General features: G+C 46.5%; 2 protein-coding genes and 1 non-coding gene across 3 annotated transcripts; 2 read left to right on the top strand and 1 right to left on the bottom strand.

Moving 5' to 3' along the window:
- Positions 1–6,558: 6,558 nt before the first annotated feature.
- Positions 6,559–6,715, bottom strand: LOC124693994. Its single transcript, XR_007000424.1, has one exon. It is a non-coding gene; the product is annotated as a U12 minor spliceosomal RNA (small nuclear RNA).
- Positions 6,716–9,912: 3,197 nt separating this feature from the next.
- LOC124687859 (G-type lectin S-receptor-like serine/threonine-protein kinase LECRK3) lies at positions 9,913–12,375 on the top strand. Its single transcript, XM_047221591.1, has 2 exons — positions 9,913–11,137; positions 11,270–12,375. The coding sequence occupies exons 1-2, from the start codon at positions 9,913–9,915 to the stop codon at positions 12,295–12,297; spliced, it is 2,253 nt and encodes a 750-aa protein (XP_047077547.1). The 3' UTR covers positions 12,298–12,375.
- A 2,891-nt stretch (positions 12,376–15,266) lies between these two features.
- Positions 15,267–18,310, top strand: LOC124687860 (ribosome biogenesis protein BRX1 homolog 2-like). Its single transcript, XM_047221592.1, has 8 exons — positions 15,267–15,545; positions 15,651–15,792; positions 16,132–16,210; positions 16,307–16,431; positions 16,921–17,022; positions 17,136–17,204; positions 17,289–17,387; positions 17,821–18,310. Exons 1-8 carry the CDS (start codon positions 15,334–15,336, stop codon positions 17,956–17,958), a joined length of 966 nt encoding a protein of 321 aa, XP_047077548.1. The 5' UTR covers positions 15,267–15,333; the 3' UTR covers positions 17,959–18,310.
- The last annotated feature ends 15 nt before the right edge of the window (positions 18,311–18,325 follow it).

Here is an 18,325-nt window from a genome sequence, read left to right on the forward strand (position 1 = left end):
CCTTCCCCGCCGTTAACATGGTAGGAATCACCTACCCTGAAGGTTGCCAGCCAGGCCCCTCGTTCAGCATCAACATGGTAGGGCCTAGAAACCACTCTGGCAAAGATGGAGATGAGGGCAGCTGCTCTCACAGCAAGGATATAGATGAGGCCGTTCCATGCGATCGGCTCCGTCATGATGGCAAGCGCTATGTCACAGAGGGAGAGGTGAAGAATATAAGATATCAGCGACCCCTCTCTGATCACCTCCTCAACAAATATGTTAATCAGCATGGTCAACGCCGGCGACCCTATTACGAGTGATAGAGAAGATCGTTTGGCTAGAGAAGCCGGAAGATATCGTCGGCGGGATCACGATGAGGAGGAGCATGAGCGCTATGCCACGGAAGCATCAAGGGAGCAAGACGACAACGCCGAGCATTGGGACTGCCCCTTCTTCGTACTACTCGCTGGGATTCAGGAATGAGCCGATTGCCCACAATCGGCAATTGCCCGAATGCAATCGAAAAAGAAGGAGGCAGCCAACGTGTCTGTGTTCGAGCGCTTAGGGCCTCTCCCACCACAAAGCAAATGCGCTGAGTCACCTCGTTGGGCAGATCTTGAAGATTCAGGAGACGAGGGAGAAGTGGAAGAAGACAGGTACCACCGGCCAAGGTGGTGTCCTGACGGACTCAGCCGTTCCCAGAAGCGCAGGGTTCAGCGATTGCGCGGCCTGGAGGAAGCCGAAAGGTTGTACCTGCATACGCTAAGAAAGGCACGGCCCGATCTGGCTGCAAAGGTTCAGCGAACCCTGGGTGAAGAGGGTCGTCCACGGAAAATGGAGTGGCGCCCTAAACAGAGGAAAGCCGATGATGAAACATCGGCTGGCACAAACATGGTACTCGTCTTGCCGACAGGATGTAGCGCTCCACGACTCTACGGAGCACACAAGGTGGACGACAGCAGGCGCATCAAGTCAGAGGTTGGGTTGGTTTCATCCAGCCTGACCAAGTAGCAAGATCAAACCAATGGGCAAACCAGGAGAGGCCGATCCTTGTGATCGGCCCCAAAAAATTTACGAAGGGAACTTACAAAACCTTCAACGAACAAGCAACGTGGAGGCCGATTCCGAGCAATCGGCCAAAATTATCCTCACCTACCTCTCTGCCTCGGGTTCAACATGTTATCCATACGGAGCCGATACCATCAATTGTCTTGACGGAATCGGCTCGGGGGGCACCCGAGTATATGGAAATATGAGGGTATACAACAGAAGCATCTCATCTTTTGTTGATGGTTATTGGAATATGGGGGCCGATGCACAGGTCGGCCGTAAAAACAAAAGAAAAAAAAAAAGAAAAAATGAAAATTCGAAAGTTTTCGAACACAGCCGATGCAGGGCCATCGACTCAAGGGAAATTTCTTCAAGGACAATGTCAGGAGCAGCATGTCAAGAATCAAGAAACAGCCGATGCGTAGCCATCGACTCTGGTTGTGCGAGGATTATCCAATCACGTGGGGTTAGTACAACTGGAATGGAAGATTATCGGCTGTCGGAGGAAGAAAGAGCACATTCTCGCCTCGAGTAAGAACTCGGGGGCAGCTCACCTTGAAGGCTTTCCGCTCGGAGAGGCCGATTTGTGTTCAAATCGGCTGACGCTACATAAGGAATTTCCCGCACACAATCGGGCCCAGGTCTACACAGCTCATGCGCGTATTCCTCGTCTCGTTTTACATCGGCTGAGACTCGGGGGGCAACAGGCCTGGTAGATCGCTCTGTTGAAGGGCCGGTGCGTTGTTATCGGCTCATCACACATTGGCAAAGTGGGCAAATCGGCAAGGTCAGTAGAAGAGGCAAATCGGCTCAATCAAACTCAGAAGAAATCGGCAAAATCAAAGTGGGGAACAATTCTTCATTGATAAGCGGGATTTCTTACATAAAGAACTGAATTGTTCTCAAAAGGAAATACGAGGGGATACATTGCCCCATCTACCACTACTGACCCTATGACAGAGGTCCTATCTACGGGCCGTCATTGCCCTCATCGTCATCCTCCGAGCTCTCATCGGCACTGCTGCCGATGGGCTCCTCGTCGCTACTCCCGTAGCCCTCCACGGGGCTTCATCCCCGTCTTCGTCGTCACTGCCGTCGTCGTCCCACCACATGCGGAGGCGCTTCGGCCGGCGGGTAGCCCTCGAGGGAGTCGTCGTCGTCGTCGTCTTCTTCTCCCTCTTCTTCGGAGGTGGGGCAGCCGTCCCGGGAGAACTGGTCGTCCTCGCTTTTGGGCTCCGGCTCCCCATCGGCAAGGAATTGGAGATCTTCGTCCCCGCTGGTCAAGGACTTGTCGTCCTCGGACCAAATGGAGGAGGCATGGCTCTCCTCGTCCCGCTCTTCCGGGGCACGAATTCTCGGCGGCGTCTCGCGGGAGGAGTTGGACCCGTAGGAAAACTCTGGAGGAAGAGGAAGAAGACATGGCGGCACCGAGGGTTTTTGGTGCCGATGCGAGAAGGACGAAGGGGACGCAAATTGTTTAGAACGGTTAAATAAAGGGGATATGGGAGAGATTCAATGCCACGGCAGCTTCCGAGGAGGTGTTGCCCAACAGGAAAATTTTACGGCCACGTGGAGAAGTGGAAGGGGCAAGGCATCATGATGCGGATTCTGCGGCAGCTCTGCTCTGCCATGACATGACCCGACGAAAGAAAGCGTAATGATTTTGGAAATGTCATTTCCAAAACCAGGGGGGCATGTGTTATCACCAGAATTTGACCAAGTCAGAGGTGGGCCGCGATCAAGATGGTTTGAAGAAATATATATATAGAAGGAGTGCGTGGATCGGCCTTTTATACCAAGTTGGGCTTAATTGCCCGGATATCTGTAATATATTAGATCGCATCTTAGTTTAGGGATAGAATCTTACTCGTGCACGGTTTAGTGCACGCCCACATTAGAGAGTCCCCTGGACTATAAATATGTACCTAGGGTTTATGGAATAAACAACAACTCACGTTCAACCCCAAAAACAAACCAATCTCGGCGCATCGCCAACTCCTTCGTCTCGAGGGTTTCTATCAGGTAAGCGACATGCTGCCTAGATCGCATCTTGCGATCTAGGCAGCACAAGCCCCACGTTGTTCATGCGTTGCTCGTACCGAAGCGCTTTTGATGGCGAGCAACGTAGTTATCATTAGATGTGTTAGGGTTAGCATTGTTCTTCGTTTAAGCATGCTTACGTAGTGCAACCCTTGCATATCTAGCCGTCCTCACGCCTATCTCAGGTGTGGGGGCGGCACCCCGCTTGATCATTATTTAGTAGATCTGATCCGTTACGATTGCTCCTTGTTCTACAAGGATTAGTTTAATATCCGCAATAGTTTGGCCTTACAAAGGGGGAGGATCCTGTGGCACGTAGGGTGGCGTTCGCAAGTCCTAAACGGGATGTTCCTAGGATCAACATCATGTTGGTTTTTTGGCCTTGTTTAGGATCGGCTTACGAGCACCGTGCGTGGCCATCCGGCCCAACTCGGAGTAGGATGATCCGATTATGTGGTGAAAACCCTAAATCGTCGTAGATCTCATTAGCTTCATCTTGATCAAGCAGGACCACCAAGTATTCGTACACCCCGTACGGATCATGGGTGGATCGGCTCTTTGAGCCGATTCACAGGATAACCCGAGAGCCGATCGAGGCTCGTATTTAACGTTTACATGTATGCCCCTGCAGAAACTAAGCGAGGCAATCTCATCACCTTCCCGACCAGGTATAGGTCAGGTGGCACGCCCTTGCACTTCGCAACGCCGCGTGTGACCAGAAGAGCATTGCGGGCCGTCGCTCGGAGGGGTCTCAGCCAGCCGCAGCTCTAGGCTCCCCCCGGCTCTACAGTGTTGACAAGGCCGCTGCCCGCCGGTGGGTTTTGGCAGTCAACACATGTACACTCAACCATATGGCCGCTTAAGAAGGGAGACGGTAACACATGCTTTTTCCTAAGGCCGCTAACAATAGGAGGCGAATAAACTAAATCCTCTAATCGAACACGGGAGAAGGAATTATGGAAGACACCTGGTTCGAAACAAAATAACAAGCTTAATTAAAATCATTCCTTACTACATAAAAGAGGACACACATACCAAAATAAAAACTGCACATAAACCCTTTCGAGACATATGAGCATTAGCAGACAATTGATGTCAATGGTATGCTTATTGCAAGCAACAACTCCACTCTCCTCTATGTTGAGGATGTTGCTTCTATGGAGGTCATGCGCCGAGGGATGAAGAATGGCGGGAACTCTACTAGTTGGAATCGTATCATGGTGCAAGTGGATTGCATGGTAGTCATCGAGGTGTTGAAGAACGGTGAAAACTTTGTTGGCCAGGCGGCGGCAATTTATAAGGAATGCTCTTTTCAGTCTCATAGTTTTGCTCATGTCTTATTTAGTCATTGCTCTAGGAAAGACAATAAGTCATTTCCCTAGGGAGGGACCACAATTCACTATGTGGCAAGAAGAACCTCCCGATTATATTATGAATGCAATCATGGATGATGCAAGTGTGTTTTGGGAGTGATAAAGCATGCCACGGAGTGTCATTTATGCTCTACATGGATTGTAGCATGCCGACCATGAGTGCCGCACCGACACATATCACCTTGTTGTGCCATGGCCACTAACACCACCACATGTCGTTCTCGGAGTGAATAATGTTTATATGGAGTACCATCAAAGCCTACATGGAGTCCACATGGAAAAATATCAAGAAAATTAAAGCAAAAAATCTAGGTGACAGAATTCAATGGCCAAAGGGAGAAGGCTATCATCTCCTACTAGATAAATTCATAATTCACCCTTTTTTTATTCCACTCTTACATAAGGCGAGATAATTTCACATTCTTCCTCCCTTGAAAGAAATACCACATCCTCAACTAACGAACAAATCTTATATTTCCTCGACTAGAAGAGCAAATCGGTTTGGTCAACAGGTCAAATAAGACAATAAGGATAAACGAGGAAGTCAAAGACGAAGATCCCTCTAGGATTATGGACCAAGTTTTACCTGTGTACCCTTTCCATCTACCACCATTGAAGGTAGACTTGGTCATTTGTCAAGAACCCCTTGTTTGGTGGAGGATCATTCATGTCCAACTTAATTTAAGAAGGGGGAGAGTTAGAGCCCCAAGACTCGGCTCTAGTTTAAGTTTTGTGTGACTCATACCTACATCGAGTAAGGAGCTTGGCTTCATCCTTGGAAAGTCTCCAACGACCCAAGTTCCATGCCCTGGCCACCATGCTTCAAGTTTCTAAGCGTAGGAGTAGGGCATCTTCGAACGAGGCGTTTGAAACTATTAAAAAAATCATAATGTTGGCATACACATTCCCTACTCATCAATACTACTTAACAATCGCTTTGTTCAAGGCACCCTCTGTTCTCTTGATGTGTGTTTACAACAACACCGATGACGCAAAGTAGCATCTTGACAATCTATGCATGACACGTGGTGAGAATTGGAGATTGTCGATGTCTCTGCCGACAAGGGAACATGGTAATGCAACCATTGATCCACAAAAAGAACACACATCTATACTTGACAAAAAAAAAATCTAAACATCGCTATTCATTAATCCAACCATGCCACCGATAGGCTCTAAGACCATGGCGAGGGCGTTTTATAAAGAGGGGTTGTGGGCATATATGAGAGAAATGACAACATGAAAACTATCATATACGGTGCAAGAAAAGGAGTCAGTGATGATGCAAAAAAGGGCGAACATCACGGTGATACGATTTATGTTCCCATCTTCACGGCCACGAGTTGACAAACAAGAGGAGAGGCATGCATGAGAAAACACGGTTAACACACACACAAAGTGCAAAATAGTGGAGATCAATAGCAAAGACTACGTGTATTGAATCCAACAAAAAACACCCAATGATGATGCCTTTGGATTTGAAACACAAGACAACCCAACTCTTGATATAACCGATTACTCTTACCGGCCAACCCACCTGTCTAATATAATCCCTAAGAATAGAGCGAAAGTCCAATAGAAACCCTATGGAAAATATTTGCTACTACGAAGACTCTTAGGACCACCAAACATTTAAATTGGTTACACAATTTTCAATTTTTTTACATTTATGTATGTTTTTTTTGGCATATGCTCATGAGATCTACTTTGAATAGTGGGGTAGCACCATAGTCCTCGCTTAGAGAGGCCGTTACCATGTTAGTTTTGTCTTCTTTTAAGATAGAGGGAGTGACAATACTTTCCCGTTAAGTCATTCACACCGACACAATCAGAAAACCGTGTAGGGTCTTTGGAGATATGTTAAGTGAAATAGGGATGTAAATGTAAATGTTGGTGCTAGGTCCATATTGACAAGAATCATACTCCCTTTAGATGGTCCATAATGAAGAATCACACTCCCTTTGCTTCGAATTATAAACGAATTTATAATTTTAATATACTAACCAAAATAAGTGAACAGACACACACTAAAATACATCAAGATACGTCAGTATATAATAACCGAGAAACATGTCCAAACAGCTAAAATATTTTTTGTTATTGTTTTGGTGGGTAGGGAGGCCCGCACAGGCAAGTCCTGCAAAGTAAGCAGTGTCAGTACCCGCGCCAGCCTCTTCCCCCTGCAAAAATAGCCGTGCGGGTTTTGCCCCCGCACCGCGATCGGCTCTCACCGAACCGCTTTGTTTTCCTTACTCATTAGTTTAAGGCAAGTTTCAAAGCTAGCCCCTGCCCACGTATATGTAGTGCCCAGTGCTTCGCGCTTCCCATCCGCTCCGCGAGGTGGGATTATTCCATCCCTGGTCACACACCCATTCCCGTCGTTTCGTTCTTCTTCCGGCTCAAGTGCTCGTCCTCCATGTGGGCCAAAAGGTCCATGCGATCGCTGCTTTGCTGCTGGGCTGTGCACTTGTGCTGAATGCTACGATCCGGCAATTACCTGGGCCGCCATATTCATTAGGCCGCTTTTGATCCCTAACATAGAAGAGCAATGAATTCCGCTCAATAACAAAAACCACGCGTGGCTCGTGTGTGTAACCTGTACTTTGGCTGAGATTCCATAAGAAAATGAACTAGCTCCTGCATGATGGTTTTGGACGGGTTTAAGGGCATGTACAATGGTAAGGAAGGCACGTCTTCTCTTAGCAGTTCATGTCATCACGAGAGGATGATAAATATAATCGGTACAATGCATTATCTCTTATTGTCATCCCTTGCAATAAATTATAATTAATTATTTTTAGTAGGAAATTATGTGACTAAGGGAAGACAAGTCGTACAATGGGGAAAATAGCCTTCTCTTATTTCATAAGAGATCATCCCTTAGCTAAGGGAAGACAACCTTCTCTCCCTTCATTCTCTCTCCTCCAACTAAGCAAAAATCTGACGTGGCAAGCGTAAGGGAAGGCTGACATCACCCCATTGTACGTGCCCTAACACCCCTACTTGACGATGGCAGTCTCGAGCAATCTCAGGCATACAAGAAGTGTTTTCTATGCTCAGGCGAACGGGAGGCGACCCATCTTCCCCTCGACCAGCCGGTGTCGCCGCGGGTTCCCCTAGCCACTACGCAACGGGAGGGGTGGGGATCTATGTGTCCGTTCCATGTTCCGTAGGGTTACCGACACTCCAAGAGGCACGGAGGAGCCAGGAATTTCGTACAAGGAGGGCCATATGAACTTTATATAAATGGAAGGGGCCATACAACTAATTTGGGTTAATTTGGAGATCAACTGCACATATAGTATGTGGGGTATTTTCACACAAACAAAAATCAGCATGGGGATGGCCATGGCCCCATCTCCGTCCCTGGTAACCGAGTTCTTTGTCACCGGTGAAGTTGGGCAGTGGCGGAGCTAGCAAGGTGGAAGGGTGGGGCGGGCTGACCCTCTCTAAGATTTGGCTCATACCATATATCTTATATAGAAAATAGCGAAAAAAAGGAAAAAGCCCATCCCAAGTAAGGTCTGCCCACCCTAATAAAATGGTCTGGACTCGCCACTGAAGTTGGGGCATTGGGGGTGATGAGAATAATGGCCCCTCGACTGTACAATGTATATGTCCTTCCTCGGATTGGCGCCGATGAGTTGGTGGACGGTGTCAATCGTCAGGAATTAAGTCTAGCATGATTAGCATTTGTTTGCGGCGACGGTGTCTTGCAAAGGGGATGATGTCACAACATATATTTGTTCTCAAGTTTCTATCCCTCTAATGGAGCTCAACCAGATTTCGTCGGGGCACTTGCCGAGGTTGGGATTCTCTTGGCATGCGATATTTCCAGATCGCTTTGCTGGCATCTTCTGGTCTACATCGCCTACTTCTCTAATCACTGCTTCTACATGCTCGTGTTCCTCCGGTACGCCGGAAGTCCATAGGAGGCAACGAGCTTTGCCTACGACATGGCATTGAGGATGCAGAAGGAAGACAATACCGATCTATAAAATATTTGCCTCAAATTTCATTTTCTTGTACGGATGTTGTTCTTCTAAGGGTTTTTTTTTTTTGCGAAAATTCCACCGATCTATTAATAATAATCATCAACAACGGTACATAGAGAATAAAAAGTAATAAAATTACGGATAGGTCATTGGACTAGCGACGACTACAGACACTAGCGCGAGCCGAAGACTCGCCGCCGTCCTCGCCACTCCATCGGAGTCAGGCAAAACTTGTCATAGTAGAAGGGTTGGTTTCAGATAATAGCCCTAGGCCTTTTCGCAAAAAAAAAAAAAGTTCAGAAATGACCTAGCTTCAACACAAAACTCGACACAAGCTCAATATGTTCGAAGTATCATCCAGTTTTATCCGACATAGACTGGACAAAAATCCATATTTTCCAAACAGGATTCAAGGCGGGCTAATTCCTTTCATCGAATGAATCACTCACATAGTCGCATCCATCTTTTCAACCTAGTATTCTCATACTCCCCCGTTTATAAAAAGATGTTAAAAATTTGTCTAAATTCGGATGTATCTCCGCACTAAACACTAAAGAGTGTCTAGATACATTTAAATTTAAACAAACTTTCGACATCTATTTATGGTCAGAGGTAGTATTAAACTACTGCTCGGTCCAGAACAAGATTGACGTCTTGACTTGGCCGGTTGGCCCTTGAAAAAAAGCGAGTAAGCAACCATCATTTTCAAAGGAGAGCACACGTCCCACCACGACATAGTAAAACGTGTGGTTCCATTCTTTTCACATCTCATATCCTCGTATTGAACAACCGTCCCTGCCCAGAATAAGATTAACGTTTTGATTTGGCCGGTTAGTCCTGAAGAAAGCTAGTAAGCGTATGAAATCTTCACAGGAGACCACAAATCCCGCCACGACAAAGAAGCACAATCTGACACAGGGAGAGATCTTCCACCAAGATTCCGGTAAACTGCACACAAACAAAAAAGAATGAAAAATGTGACTGTCATTGAGCACAAAATTCAAGCCTAGTGCTTTACTTTAATTGAATCGAATAGAACAAGCATGTACGAGGAAACCACACGAGCAGGTAGACTGACTACTGAAAACACCAGCAAGGCGGAGAAAAGACCAAGCACGGCATAAACTAGTGTTACCGAGTCTTACCGCCGGCAAACGTCAGTGTTAAGAAAGTCCATCATGCTGGTCAAGGTCATCCATGTGCATCACAGAAGTAAATGACCTTCGTCTTCAAAGGACCCACGTCGAGCAGCGGTAACGAATCGAAACCTGGCATGGTGGCCCTCCGGGCTCAAGCAGAACCTTCCTGATGAACCCGTTGATGTCATGTGCAAGCAACGTTTAACATAAAACTGCCGGCCTGAACTGTTCAACACCAGGTTTAATTTCCTGGGACATCACCCTAAAGAGACTTGTAAGGTCAGTGGATGCACATAAAACCATTAGCAGAAGCAAAGAACTCAGCGAACAACAATGGCGCTGCTACTCCTCTTCCTCTTGATCCAAGCTCCCTTCCATGCTCAAGCATCCGAAAACATCACATTAGGGTCCACGCTGACACCTCAAGGCCTAAACACCTCGTGGATTTCATCCTCCGGTGAATTCGCGTTTGGCTTCCGCTCCCTCGAGAGCAACCCCGCTGTCTACCTCCTCGCCATCTGGTTTAACAAGATCGCCACCAAAACTGTTGTTTGGTACGAGCACACCAACACAACAGTACCAGCTGGCTCCCAGCTGCAGCTCACACCTGGTGGCGTGCTTTCGCTCCAGGACCCTGCCGGTGAATTGATATGGAATCCCAGGGTGACCAACGTCGACCATGCCAGCATGCTCGACACCGGCAATTTCGTGCTGTTTGGCAAAGATGGCTCCATCAAATGGGAGAGCTTTGCATCCCCAACTGACACCATCCTCCCCTCCCAGGTGCTGCCTAAAGGGGCAGTTCTACACAGTCGGCTGATGGACAACGACTACTCGGATGGAAGGTTTGTTCTTAGCGTAGAGCTTGATGGCAACCTAAGGTTTTACACCTTGGCTGTTTCCTCCAGTTCCCACTATGATCCTCCATATTGGGATTCTCACACAGGTGGAAATGGTTCAAGCCTTGTGTTCAACACAACTGGCACCGTCTACTACACTTTAAATTCTGGCCAACCAATCAAAATTACGTCAGAAAATCTGGACTCACCGGCAGACTACTACAAACGTGCCACACTTGACGCAGATGGCGTGTTCCGGCAATATGTGTACCCCAGGAAGGCAGCACAGACCAGTGTATTGAACACGGAGTGGAGAGTTATGGACTATCTCCCACAGAATTTCTGCAAGGTTATCTCGGCAGAGATTGGAAGTGGTGTCTGTGGGTTCAACAGCTACTGCAGCTTCAACCCAAACAAGAGTGTGGAATGTGAGTGCCCACCGAACTACTCATTCATCGATAATGAGAGGAAGTACAAAGGTTGCAAGCCAGAATTCGCTCCACATAGCTGTGACTTGGATGATACTGAATCTATGCAACAATTCAGCCTACTTCCAATGATCAATATCAATTGGCCTTTTGGCGACTATGAGCGGTACAACCCCATTGGTGAGGATTATTGCCAAAAACTTTGCTTAACTGATTGCTTTTGTGTCGCTGCGGTGCACTATAACAGTACTTGTTGGAAAAAGAGGAGCCCCTTGTCCAATGGAATGTCCGGTGCCATAGTGGGATCAGTTTTTCTCAAAGTTCCCAGGACTAGTACTCCTGGGTCCCAGTTGAGCAGTAACTCGAATACATGGAAGAAAGAGAGAAGGTATTGGATACTGGGAAGTTCACTACTCCTTGGAGGATCTGTCCTGGTTATTGTTTTCCTCATCTCCGTTATGTGTTTTGGATCTTACCGCGTTATTAGCCGAAAGAAGTCAACTCAGGTACAATCAATAAATTATGAGGCGTTGCCTCTTAGAGCATTCACATACAAGGAGATTGAGCAGGCGACAGATGGATTTCGTGAAGAGCTGGGCAGTGGTGCATCTGGTATCGTATACAAGGGCCAGTTGCAAGATGAGTTTGGGACTGGCATTGCAGTCAAGAGGATTGATAAGATGCTCGCAGAGACTGAGAAGGAGTTTGCCATTGAGGTCCAAACAATCGGAAGGACCTTCCACAGAAACTTGGTGCGGTTGCTCGGTTTCTGCGTTGCAGGAAGAGAGAGGCTTCTAGTGTATGAGTTGATGACCAATGGCTCACTTAATGGATTCCTTTTCTGTGGTACAAGGCCAACCTGGAATCTCCGCGTTCAAGTCGCACTTGGGGTGGCAAGAGGCCTGCTCTACTTGCATGAGGAATGCAACAGTCAAATAATCCATTGTGACATAAAGCCCCAAAACATCCTTCTTGATGAGAATCTCGTGGCAAAGATCTCAGACTTTGGCCTAGCAAAGTTGCTCAGGAAAAATCAGACACAGACGAACACGGGCATCAGAGGAACTCGAGGGTACGTCGCACCCGAGTGGTTCAAAAACATAGGGATCACATCCAAGGTGGACATTTACAGTTTTGGGGTGATCTTGCTGGAGATTGTGAGTTGCAGACGGAATGTGGAGCTAGAGATAGCAGATGAGGAACAAGCAGTACTGACATATTGGGCAAACGACTGCTACAGAAGTGGGCGGCTTGACTTGTTAGTGAAGGGCGACGACGAGGCAATCTTCAACATAAACAAGGTGGAACGCTTCGTCGCCGTGGCATTGTGGTGTCTCCAGGAGGAGCCGACAATGCGGCCTACCATGCTGAAAGTGACACAGATGCTCGATGGATCCGTCACAATCCCCACTCCCCCTGACCCATCTTCGTTCATCAGCTCACTCCAGTAGAAGAGCCTGTTTTTATATGCAAGTTGCGGTTTAAAATAAGAGTATACTGGACATATATTGCTACGGAAAATAGTAAATATCAGTGATGATCCTTCAAATGTCGTGAGTGGAAGTAGGAAAGTACTACTACATAATAAGAGAAATGTATGCCTATGTTACAAGTTCCGAAATTAGCGGTAGGTTTTCTGCAATCTTCATGTACCATCATTTTAGGTCCAGTACCAGAGTTAAGGCACGAATGTACTATTACATTGTGATTTGTGAATCAGTGTGAATTTTTGGTATATTTCCTAGAATTAAAGGATGAAACTGGAGGCTGCAAGAAAACACTGAAAAGTAGTGTGTGGCAACCAGTGGGCAAGATTTATATATTTTTTACGCATTTATGGCTGAAAAGCTAGAGGTGTCAACTTTATTTAGAAAATACCAATATACCATTTCATGGAGGGTAATTTTTGGCCAGGTTATGCTCAAGTCACAATGTGTGTTAGTCATTAGGTTAGCAACCATTAGGATTTCCAACGGAATGTCCGGTGCCATAGTGGGATCAGTTTTTCTCAAAGTTCCCAGGACTAGTACTCCTGGGTCCCAGTTGAGCAGTAACTCGAATACATGGAAGAAAGAGAGCAGGTATTGGATACTGGGAAGTTCACTACTCCTTGGAGGATCTGTCCTGGTTATTGTTTTCCTCATCTCCGTTATGTGTTTTGGATCTTACCGCGTTATTAGCCGAAAGAAGTCAACTCAGGTACAATCAATAAATTATGAGGCATTGCCTCTTAGAGCATTCACATACAAGGAGATTGAGCAGGCGACAGATGGATTTCGTGAAGAGCTGGGCAGTGGTGCATCCGGTATCGTATACAAGGGCCAGTTGCAAGATGAGTTTGGGACTGGCATTGCAGTCAAGAGGATTGATAAGATGCTCGCAGAGACTGAGAAGGAGTTTGCCATTGAGGTCCAAACAATCGGAAGGACCTTCCACAGAAACTTGGTGCGGTTGCTCGGTTTCTGCGTTGCAGGAAGAGAGAGGCTTCTAGTGTATGAGTTGATGACCAATGGCTCACTTAATGGATTCCTTTTCTGTGGTACAAGGCCAACCTGGAATCTCCGCGTTCAAGTCGCACTTGGGGTGGCAAGAGGCCTGCTCTACTTGCATGAGGAATGCAACAGTCAAATAATCCATTGTGACATAAAGCCCCAAAACATCCTTCTTGATGAGAATCTCGTGGCAAAGATCTCAGACTTTGGCCTAGCAAAGTTGCTCAGGAAAAATCAGACACAGACGAACACGGGCATCAGAGGCACTCGAGGGTACGTCGCACCCGAGTGGTTCAAAAACATAGGGATCACATCCAAGGTGGACATTTACAGTTTTGGGGTGATCTTGCTGGAGATTGTGAGTTGCAGGCGGAATGTGGAGCTAGAGATAGCAGATGAGGAACAAGCAATACTGACATACTGGGCAAACGACTGCTACAGAAGTGGGCGGCTTGACTTGTTAGTGAAGGGCGATGACGAGGCAATCTTCAACATAAGCAAGGTGGAACGCTTCGTCGCCGTGGCACTGTGGTGTCTCCAGGAGGAGCCGACAATGCGGCCTACCATGCTGAAAGTGACACAGATGCTTGATGGATCCGTCACGATCCCCACACCCCCTGACCCATCTTCCTACATCAGTTCACTCCAGTAGAAGAGCGCGTTTTTATATGCAAGTTGCGGTTTAAAATAAGAGTATGCTGGACATATATTGCTACAGAAAATAGTAAATATCAGTGACGATTCCTCCAAATGTCGTGAGTGGAAGTAGGAAAGTACTACTACATAAGAGAAATGTATGCATATGTTATAAGTTCCGAAAATAACGGTAGTTTTTTTTTTGCAATCTTCATGTACCATCATTTTAGGTCCAGTACCAGAGTTAAGACATGGATGTATTACATTGTGATTTGTGAATCGGTGAGAATTTTTGGTATATTGCCTAGCATTGAAGGATGAAACTGGAGGCTGCAAGAAAACACTGAAAAGTAGTGTGTGGCAACCAGTGGGCAAGATTTATATTTTTTTTACGCATTTATGGCTGAAAAGCTAGAGGAGTAGAGGTGTCAACTTATTTAGAAAATACCAATATACCATTTCATGGGGGGTAATTTTTGGCCAGGTTATGCTCAAGTCACAATGTGTGTTAGTCATTAGGTTAGCAACGAGAACAGACCGTCGGTCTGGTGGCTAGGCGTGCGGGAGCGCACTCTGCCCACCCAGGTTCGAACCTTGGGTTCGGCGGGTGCTCAGGAGTTTTCTTCTATAAAAATGCCAACGGGTGCTAGTGTCTGGGTTGGTCGCATTTTTCATTAGGTTAGCAACCATTAGGATTTCGATGCAGAGTTGTAATTGTGACACTGATTGATACATAAAGTATGGACTCCATACTACAGGGCCGGCTAATTAGTGTTGATACAGTAAGTATTGAAGTGGATATGCCGGACAAGAGAGGACTCCAACCAACCAGGAATGCTCGCAACTCATGCAAAATACAACGAACACAAATCATCGCAGAAGCGATCTATACTACTCCAGTAATTACTCAAACCTCCTGGAGTTACCGACCCCTTGGGCCTTCTCCTCGAAGTGCCGCCTCCAGCGCTCTCCGCACCTTCATCGATCTGCGACCGGAGCAGCGGAGGGAGGGGACGGTGAGGGAGGGAATGCGCCGGACAACGGCGGCTGTGGAGGGCAGCACTGCCGCTGCGGCCTGACTCTGCGCCGCCGCGGCCCGACTGCCGGAGCGCACCACCGTTGCCGTCAGAGAGCCCAGAGGCGCACCCTTCCTACTTTCCTCCCAACTTGTTTAAGCCCATTAGCATCACCTGGGCCGGTACGTCGGCCCATTTCGACGTGAAAACACGAGCCCTAATAAGCACTGGACCGGACACAACAAGACCCTAGACGGTTAAACCCTCTCCTTCTTCCCTTCCTCCGCAAAGACCCACAAGCGTCCACCCACCGCCGCCGCCACCGCAACAGCTCCGTCCGGCCATGGCGAAGAAGAGGAAGCGCAGCTCCGATGCTCCCGCCGCCGCCGCCGTAGAGAAGCCCGACGACTCTGCGCCGGAGCGGCCGGCGCGCACGCTCTTCGGGTTCAAGGACAAGCCGGACTCCGCCGCCGCCGAGCCTGCTTCCAAGGACGGTGCGCCGTTCCGGAACAAGGAGAAGGTGCTCGTTACCTGCTCCCGCCGCATCATCTACAGGTGAGCGCGCCGCCCTCTCCGCTCCGAGCTCCTTCGGCTTTGGTTGGACCGATGTTTGTATGTACGGGCATCTGATGTTGGGTTCTGGACTTGGTGCGCGCCTAGGTACCGGCATCTGATGCAGAACGTGGTGTCGCTGCTGCCGCACGCCAAGAAGGACAGCAAGGTCGAGTCCAAGCAGAGCAAGGGCGGCCAGCTCAACGAGCTCGTCGAGCTCAGGAGCTGCTCCAGCTGCCTCTTCTTCGAGGTATTATTACACATGTATACTCCGTTTGGTGCGTGGCTTGCTTGATGAATAAGTATGATTTATGTTGAAGGTTGACTAAGGTGATAGGCGAACGACATAATACGAATGGTCATACTGCGTTTAAATTGAATAAGTTAGTCTTGTCTGGTGCTAAATGACCTTTAAACTTTAGCTTTAACTTTGCATTAGTTAGTATTGCTACTATGGCATGAACCTTTACTGAGCTTTGTAAACCACACAGTATGTTTCAGCATCTTAAAAACGTGTTGTGACAACGCTCCAGAATTAAGCAGAGTTCCAAATTCCTATACTGAGGCATCTTCTACATGTGTATTGCAGTGCAGAAAGCAGAAAGATCTTTACCTGTGGATGGTCAAGTCTCCCGCAGGGCCATCAGTCAAGTTTCTAGTCAACGCTGGTATACTCTCAAACCAATAGTAGGAGCTATCCAGTTGCTTTACATGATGCTTCATCGTCTACTAATCCCCAACCGTCCCATAACATTTACGTGCAGTTCACACTATGGAGGAACTGAAGCTCACTGGCAACCATCTGAAAGGGTCACGCCCTCTGCTTACGTTTTCTTCAAATTTTGACCAGCAGCCTCACTGGAAGCTCTTGAAGGAAATGATAACTCAAGTACGTGGATAGTTTGACATGTTACATTATTCCGTGCATGTGTTATCAACCATTTGCATAATCTGATATTGACCTGTGTTCTTATTTTTTGCAAAAAATCATTTTTTTTCTTATTTACCCTTTGTTCTAACTTGGTGTCAAAAGAGATCACACTTGATTTTATGACTAGTGTTTATCATAAAGTCATATTTATAACACTGAAGTGTGCTACTGTAGTATTAGATTAGCATGTGCTTATTTGCTCTGATGTGTATATTTGCATGCAAGTTGTGGACAAACAAGTACGGTAAAAGTATATTTGTATTTCAATTGCGTCCTGTGGCTGCGAAAATAGAGCTGTGTTTATGATGTCTTCAGATCATTAACAGTGATGTGGTACTATTGTGTTTGAAATTAGTTCTATATGCTCAAATTAATTATATTCAGACATGCTCTTCTTTTATTCAAAGAACTTCAGAGCTAACTCGTTGCACATTGCTGCACTTGCAGATTTTCGCTACTCCAAAAGATCATCGAAAGGCAAAACCTTTTCATGATCATGTGTTTGTCTTCTCCATTGTGGATGACCACATTTGGTTCAGAAATTACCAGGTGATGTATTGCTCTGTTTGGATTTTGGTTCTCATTAGCTTTCACTTTCTGAACCAATTAAGTTATTAGCATCATGCCATCATCTGAATTTTAGCAAATGATAATACTTGCAGATTTCTGTTCCCCACAATGAGATTGACAAAGTTGATAAAGGAGGCCTGGATAAAATGACACTTGTTGAGGTAAAAGTTCAGTGAGCTTATATCTGGACAGTGTACATACCTCGTGGTTGCTAACCAAAATTTTAATTGAATTGCTCTGTGTAGGTTGGCCCCAGGTTCTGTTTGAATCCGATCAAAATATTTGGCGGTAGTTTTGGTGGCCCCACATTGTACGAGAACCCGTTCTACGTGTCTCCCAATCAGGTATTGCTTTCACCTGTTGATGAATGTTTATAGTATGGTGAATTTTGCGTGATTAGAAACAGTCAACTCTTAGAAAGTCAACTGGATATTCAATATTTGGAGTATGCTAGTATTCTTTTGGGGGGAATTTATGAAGTGTTCTACAATGGCAAGGCATGCTGACAATTATCACTCTTTCAGATATTCCTTGTAGTGTTCGAATAAAACACTCCTTGCACATTATTCCACCACTCCGTTCTCCTTGTTTTGGCTAACTCATAATGTTTGATCTGCATGCTTACAAATACAGTTTAGTTTTATAGTATGCTCACCAGGATTCCAGTGCTATTCTGTATTTGATTCAGTTGTCACAAGGCAGTTCCTGACATGTTCAATCTATATGTCTTCCATCTACACTCATAGGTCCTATTTTAACGATTATTTATTTCACCAGATCCGGGCACTAGAGAAGCGGAAGAAGGCAGGGAAGTATGCCCACAAGGTGAAGGCCAAGGTGAGGCGGAGGGAGCATGAGAAGGTGCACCACCTGGAACCCGATGAGTTTGCTGATATTTGGAAAGGGGAAGACTAGTGCAGACGCAACGATTGAGCCGATGGACTCGTCGAACAAAGGATTGTACTACTCGCGCTGGCTATCATCAAGCAGTGAATTTTGGGTACCGTTCTGATGTAGTTCTTGTATGACAAAGCATGTGCTTGCTATTATTTACATAAACAACCAGAATTTGATGTTACGAGTACCTGCATCGCCTTTTTTTTTGTGTCCTCAAGTGTGTTTGACTCCATTCCGCTAGCTGTCTGTGTTTTTCGCCTGTTTGTTCACGTGTCTTTTCTTCTCTGATATTGTAATCGCAAAGCAATTGTGAAAGCTTTGATACAAAATGATTGCAGGTGTCACAGGTTGTTACTTAAGTACCGGTTTATAGGATCTGTGTGTA

The sequence above is a fragment of the Lolium rigidum genome, chromosome 2 (assembly GCF_022539505.1).
Source record: "Lolium rigidum isolate FL_2022 chromosome 2, APGP_CSIRO_Lrig_0.1, whole genome shotgun sequence".
Classification (NCBI taxonomy): domain Eukaryota; kingdom Viridiplantae; phylum Streptophyta; class Magnoliopsida; order Poales; family Poaceae; genus Lolium; species Lolium rigidum.